Genomic DNA, 7,779 nt, shown 5'->3' on the forward strand with positions numbered 1-7,779 from the left:
GAGGATGGGTACATGGTGGTCATAAAGGGATGGACATGGTCAGAAACAATGCTCAGGTAGGCCGTGGCATTTAAACGATGCCCAATTGGCACTAAGGGGCCTAAAGTGTGCCAAGAAAACATCCCCCACACCATTACACCACCACCACCAGCCTGCACAGTGCTAACAAGGCATGATGGATCCATGTTCTCATTCTGTTTATGCCAAATTCTGACTCTACCATCTGAATGTCTCAACAGAAATCGAGACTCATCAGACCAGGCAACATTTTTCCAGTCTTCAACTGTCCAATTTTGGTGAGCTTGTGCAAATTGTAGCCTCTTTTTCCTATTTGTAGTGGAGATGAGTGGTACCCGGTGGGGTCTTCTGCTGTTGTAGCCCATCCGCCTCAAGGTTGTACGTGTTGTGGCTTCACAAATGCTTTGCTGCATACCTCGGTTGTAACGAGTGGTTATTTCAGTCAAAGTTGCTCTTCTATCAGCTTGAATCAGTCGGCCCATTCTCCTCTGACCTCTAGCATCAACAAGGCATTTTCGCCCACAGGACTGCCGCATACTGGATGTTTTTCCCTTTTCACACCATTCTTTGTAAACCCTAGAAATGGTTGTGCGTGAAAATCCCAGTAACTGAGCAGATTGTGAAATACTCAGACCGGCCCGTCTGGCACCAACAACCATGCCACGCTCAAAATTGCTTAAATCACCTTTCTTTCCCATTCAGACATTCAGTTTGGAGTTCAGGAGATTGTCTTGACCAGGACCACACCCCTAAATGCATTGAAGCAACTGCCATGTGATTGGTTGGTTAGATAATTAATTAAAGGGAAATTGAACAGGTGTTCCTAATAATCCTTTAGGTGAGTGTAGATACATAAATAATACATAAATAGTAAATTAATACATAAATACATACAGAAAGTAACTATTATTAATAATATTATTTTTGTTGCAGTTGAGCTTGTTGAGACAACACCCCAAAAATAAAGATGCCCTTCGTAGAATAAACAGATTTTGCACAGAATAATTAACAGCTTTTCTTTAATAGAATCATGCTTTGCTCTGAGACGCCTCCTGGACATAGACACAAAGTTTTCAGAGCCCTCATGAGAGTTTAACTAAGGGGTGGCTGTAAGGGCAGTGATGGGAATGGATAAGAGCGGAAAGTAAGAAATGCAGAGAAAGGGAAGGACATCGGGCTACATTTCAAACCCTCTGGGAAATTCGGTGAGTGACGTGTGTTGCTGACCGTCTTTGTACTTAACTCACAAACACCATTAAAAAAAGGCTAAAGTGACCACCAGGGATAATATTATCTCTGTAATGCAACAGCAGATTTGTCGGCACATTAGAAAACCAGAGTAAAAACGTCCTTTGATTAATTTCATAATGTCAACGGCCTTTTCTGTTCGCCTCCCTCCACAAAATTCACATTCCAGGTTCACAAATAGAAGTGCAAAATAAACTTCAGCAAGCCTGGTTGCTGAAATAGTAACGAAAAAAAGCGGGGTGCATCTGCAGAATTGAATACATTACATTTTATTAATAGAGCATCCATGTAATATTTCTTCCCTCTGTGAGCTATAACTGTACTTAGAACTCAGAAGCACAATGCACAGTAGGTTCTATATTTAATGCAAAGATTTTCAAAGAATTCCTGCTGGGGAGCACATCCAATTACTAGAGAGTATATTGAGCTATCGTATGTGACCATCTATGTGAAGTACTGCTGACATGTGGTGCAACAATAACCTCATCATAGAGATATATTCACAACTAATAGGAAAACGAGCATACCAAGCTTGTGTGTTTGACATCAAAGTAGTACTGCTCAAGGCTTGGATCAACAGCAGATTTTTTCTCTTCTGTTGTGATAATATCACACCATCCATTGCCTGTGACACAAGTTTAACACGTACTGTAAAACTGCTGGATTTTTATTAATCAACATGGTGCCAAGAGAACTGTTATTTTAATTTCCCATCTGCTGTGTCTAAAGCACATCATTTCATTCCTGGCGTACTTACAAGGGCAAAGGCAAGTGAAATAATTTCTTTCCAAGGTACTAAATCATATTTTCTATGGATTTTAGAGCAGATCTCTACATTTGTGTGGACTGCCTAGAAATGGGAACTGCAACTAAAACCCTTCAGTGTTGTCCGGTAAAGTTTGAATTTCTAATGACAGCCTTGCAAAGAGCATACCTATTTAATGTCCTGTGTTTCACTGAATTAAAAAAAAATGGACCACACATCTGATGACATAGGAAAGAATAATGCCTTGATTTCACTATACTGCAGCATCCCTCAAGGTACCTGCTGAGCTATCCAGGAAAGGGCATCTGCTTTAGATACATAACAGCTGACAATGTGCAGAATTTGCATGCACCCTAGCTAAGTGTGAGAAATGTTAGTCATCCATACTTTTACACATTACAGCTACTAAAACCCCTTTTTATTTAGTTTATAATTTACACAAAACAGTGCATACCAAGCAAAGATTGGCTACTCCATGATGTTTTCCTCACACTGGACACTGAATTCTCTTAATTTTGGCAAGGACTGGATGCGTGTTACAGTGCTTGTGTTCACATTGCGTTTACCTTTTAACTGAATGACTGAGTTGCAATGAATCATGTAGAACTATAGGCCGAGAACAAAAAAAATGAATTCAAGGTAGTGAGTCACTGAAGGCTACAAAGGAGTGCACTGGGGGTCAGTCAGAAAAAACACACACCTGTGTTTTGTATCTAAATACCAGCAGTGCAGTACACCTTGTATACACCTTGTAGGATGCTTATGAATTGAATCTCATGGCATGCCATCCGCTTAAATCGAAGCAAGGACACTTGTTTGGAAATGACAGGGTTTTCATTTATTGCGGGGATTTAATGCAAGACAAAATAGAAATCTCGTCTTTTTCCAGAACACTACAGTTCCTAAAATCCCCTAAAGCACAGTCATTTAACAAGGTGCTTATACGCTAGCATTGTGTACTTGCTCCTGTCTCCATAGTGTCAGCCAGCATCTCCGAATGTGAAATTGACAGGCGGAATCACTTGACATGGGATTATGACACAAGTAGAAAATACTAGTGGAAAAGGGCCTCCAATCACCCACTAATACTTAGCCTATCTCCCCAGTTTCTCCACTTATCCAAGACTTTTAAGATGCTTTACCCTAACTAATTATATAACACCTGACTGAAACAGCACTATATATTTCCAAAGCTAAATCCAGTTCAATTACTGTATCGAGCAATCCTATCAGGTGGGATTATTATTGGAGTTTTTCAAGTCAAGGACAAACCTTATTTTCCCTAAGATCTAGGAACTACACCATTTAAACTGTATTACAGACCCATATAAGGGTATCTACTAACAAATAAATAATAATTATGAATTTAATGTGATAGAATATGACATCAAATTACTTTCACAAAGTTTGTACTTATGTTTGGTTAAAAAACAAATAGTGTCGGCCCGCATTTATTTCATACTGTGTAGTATATGTATTGCTACAATAAACTGAAACTTGTTTTTCAGTTTTAAGATTAGTGAAATAATACGATACATTGATAAGGACAAGGGTGTCTGCTAATAAATACATAATAATAATATTTTTTAAACAATGTATAAAACATGAATGTATGCAATGTGAAAGGGGTATTATCATAAAACCTGTAACTTAAATTGTCACATTTATTTCTACAATCATGCAGAGTCTCGATGTCTTAAAGCATAAGCTTTCTAAAATTAGACTCAGTTTTTTACATTGCACACATCCACACTCTCATTCTGAATGGGAAACTGAGAGAGAAAAAAGCACTGTGCTAAATTAAATTCCCACTTTGTGTTTTATCTGTATAGTCACTGAGATATCACCTTCAGTATAAATGCTGACTGAAACACGCAGGATAAGGGGCTATTTTATGAATACTTTGCTGGCCAGATGTTATCGTGCCCTGTGAGCAAATCTTTATTCCAAACTGTGAAGCTCTCCTCCCTGAAAATGTCACCCAGCACAATGTTCTTCACTATTACTTCCAAACGTCTCTCTGCTTCTACTTATCTAAAAACAGTTGTGTTTTCACAGGTATCACATCTTTCTTTGCTCAACAGCATCTCTGAAAGTTTAAAAACCTCAACCAAACAGCTTTTCACAGTGTTTCATTAGTCAACCTTCAGGTGTCTAATGTTGGCATGAATGGAGACAACATAATCCTTTGTAACTGTTCAACAGACATCATGTTGTGGTTGTCAATCAGTTACAAAATAACATATGCTTTCTACTGTACTGCATGAAAACAACAGGAAGGGGAATTATCATACCTTGAAATCAGAAAGTTTGCAAAGTTCCTTTTCAAACATTCAGCAGCATAGTCCCTGGTCTGAGAGGCTTGGATGGTAGAGTGACAATTCTTAAATTATTTGAAATAATTGCAAAATAAACGGAAGCTGACAGCCTGCATTAGAAATTAAAACGATCCCCCCTCCACCCCCCCGCTACTACTGTCAGCACTACTACTGCCAGCCTTTTTATTATTCATATTGCAGCCCTAATTGCTTCAGTTTAATCCCCTGTTGGAGACTGGCTAGGTATTTATGCACAGGCTTGGAGATGCAAAATCCAGATCTATTTTATCACAACAAAGAATTGAATTTACCATATCTTGTATCACAGTACTTTTGAAGAGTGGCGCTTCTGTTAGAGGCAATGTCTTCTCAAGCAAAGACCTTTACCTGGAAAATGTAAACCTTTGGAAGACAGTTATTCTGGACAAGATTAAGGCCAACTATGAAATTGATCTGGGTTGCCAACCAGATTAGTGCAGATCACCATGTGTGGTGAAAGTACATGGAAAGCACAATTTACACATTTCATGTTTGAAGGTATTGTCTACAGAATTTTGATTTGAACTTTCTGTCTCACTTTCACATGGTCCTTTGATTACCCTGAACATGTTGGAACGCAGCATATAGCTCTAGGATATAACCTACAATAAAGCCCCCCAAAAAAGTCTCTGTTGTGCTCAAATTAAGTCTGGGATACTTAAAAAGGGACTCAAAAGTTAGGCTTATGGTTAGAGTTATATATATATATATATATATATATATATATATATATATATATATATATATATATATAACTTATAAACATTAGCTTTATATTTTATAACATGTATTTTTCAAAATTATTGAATTGTCGACACGGGGGAAATGTTCAAACTGAAGCTGCAAGAAATTGTCTATCTATGACCCAAAGGTAAAATTCCCTCCTTTATAATGTTGTTCACTCTCTTAATGTTAAGTCAGAAAGTATTTATCCTGTAATATCTAGCAGCACTGAAAAGCAGTGTCTGCTGTTTCACACTTAGAATTAACTAGATTTTAAAAATACATTTCTTGAGCATTTCTTTTTTTTAATCAGTATTTTTATGCAATCACAGACGTATCCAACTGGCTAATTAAAAAACCAAGAAGGCTTTATTGTTAATACATCTAGACTTTTTAGATGATTTGTTTGCTTAGGAAGTTTCCACATGATGCATTTGTAATGTTCTGTAATCTGTAATGCTACGAGCATGTGGTACCTGAAGTATTTTCTTATCACAAAGACATGCTTTTCTGATTATGAGTAGATGGAAGTGATCAAAACTTTTTCAATGATATCAAATTCGTTTTTCTAAACAGCTGATACACATAGACAAATTAGTAACATGTTTATTAAATAATACGTTTTTGGTTAAATATGTCGGAATATATGTTACACGTTTAATCTGCGAATGTCAACAACTTGATTTACCTTTTTCATTGTGAATTGCAACTTCTTTATAACTATTTTTTTTTTTTAGATTAAATATATGTTTTAAGCAAAATGAAGTTGTCTAATATGAACTGCTTTTGTGTGTTAAGCTACATTATTTGCAGGGAGAAACTGAAAGTTACTGTACTCATTGTGTGAAAATAATGAATATTACAATGACTAATCTTACTATTTGTTGTCGTTTATTTACACTCTTTGTTAAGTGGTATTGTAGTAGTTCTGAGGGTCATAAACTGTCCAAAGCAGCATCTGCATTTAGTTCATTTAAGTGTGAGGCAAAGTTGTGAGTATAATTTCCATGCTGAACTTTACTAAACATGAAGTTTGTTGATTTTAAAACGCACACCAATAGAATAACGATGAGAAGAAGAATTCAGTAAGTCAAACATAAATGCACAATTCATATTTGATCGGGATTCATTTTATCAACTTACTGTGTAAAGTATCAATGCCCTGTCTCGGTGAGGTAGGTAAACAAGTGATACATATTTAAGATATGATTTGTGTGTATGTGTGTGTGTGTGTGGTAAAAACAACATATTATTGAAGATGCAATGATTAAAAATAATGGTAGTTACGTTCATAATTATTTCAATATGTGCTTAATGTGCACCAAAAATAAGTAAAACAATCAATTGAACCAATGAGCTGATAGATGCACGACTCCAACACACACCATCAAGTTAGCCCTGTGAGCAGAGCACGGTTTCTGTATTTCAAACGCATACCTGTGCCATATTATTACTAAAGCATTACTGTCTCCAAACAAAGTAGACATTTCAAGACATTGTGAGTTATTCTACATGGAAGTATCTCCCCTAGTGACTAGTATACTCGGTTTTGGGAAATGCATAACTAAATGCTTTGCATGAAGGCATGCTGTTGAAAGACGAGTCTGCGTCAGGTGAGAATTAAAACAGATGTCGGTCATCGTCCGGTCTTGACTTTCAAACTTGTGTGCTGTACTCGTGTATTTTAGCATCGATGGATTTATCTCATTAACACCACCCACAACTAGTGCACTGTTAGCAATAATTCAATCATAATCATTTGAATAAAGACAGTAGTGGGTGTCCAAAAAGCTCTTGCCAGGCACACCAATTGTCCACGCCTGCGCTGGCTGGAGTGACTTACCTTGGTTTAGGAGCCGCAAAGAGTGCTGGAAAGACGGGTCCAGGGAGTCCTTCTCTGCCATCAGCTCCGGCAAGTACTTTTCACTATCCATTTCTGCTTTCCCTTGGCTCCACAAAAAAAGAGATCGAGGGAAAATCGACTTTGCAATTGAAAAAAGTAGTATTCCTCTTTAGTCTGCTTGTCCCCCGAAAATCAATCGATCAATTATTATAATAAATTCGAATAATATCAATAGAAACTTTAGACGCATGCGCTACAGGCACAAATGCAACATAGCAGTTTTGCGTATGTCTATCACGAGTTACAACTGTCCGTACGCTTCCCTGCAAAGTACAGTCCCTTTATCCCATCCGGCACAGTGCGCATCCAGCCGCCTCTCACTCGCAACAGACCCGTCCAACCTGCCGCCCCTCCGTCAGCAGCCGCCGCTCCTCCCGCTGCCTCCGCCGGCAGCACAGACACGTCCCCAGCGCGGCGTCGATTGGCTGCAGCCAGGACGGCCTCTCCAGCCATTCATCAGCGCACACGTCACTCGAGCAGAGGCGGGGCGAGAGACACACCGCTGGGAGCGGAGACAGGACGCAGCTGGAGTTGTCCATGGTCCTGCAACGAAGCCCAGCAGAGGCTCCGAAATGTGCCAGTGCTTCCTACCTCCAAAGTCTGACACACTTGTATGTTTCAAAACACACAGATCAGTGGGAGAGAGAAAAGAGCGAATGCAGCCATGTGCACTCGTTCAAATCGTCTTTCCGTTCCAGTGCGCTATACTGTGGATTTGAAAAAGCCATCCAATTAAAGTTAGATAGACGGATAGGTGATACAAT

At 38.5% G+C, this 7,779-nt stretch overlaps 1 protein-coding gene across 2 annotated transcripts in view; it reads right to left on the reverse strand.

Moving 5' to 3' along the window:
* The window catches only part of khdrbs3 (KH domain containing, RNA binding, signal transduction associated 3), a 105,697-nt gene extending 98,327 nt beyond the window's left edge, over positions 1–7,370 (reverse strand). For both annotated transcript variants that reach the window (XM_066715849.1, XM_066715848.1), the window contains exon 1: positions 6,956–7,370. In XM_066715849.1, the coding sequence (XP_066571946.1) occupies positions 6,956–7,046 (91 nt within the window). In that variant the 5' untranslated portion in view covers positions 7,047–7,370. The remainder of the gene's footprint in view (positions 1–6,955) is intronic.
* Positions 7,371–7,779: the final 409 nt, after the last annotated feature.

Source organism: Amia ocellicauda, chromosome 10, assembly GCF_036373705.1.
Source record: "Amia ocellicauda isolate fAmiCal2 chromosome 10, fAmiCal2.hap1, whole genome shotgun sequence".
Taxonomy (NCBI): domain Eukaryota; kingdom Metazoa; phylum Chordata; class Actinopteri; order Amiiformes; family Amiidae; genus Amia; species Amia ocellicauda.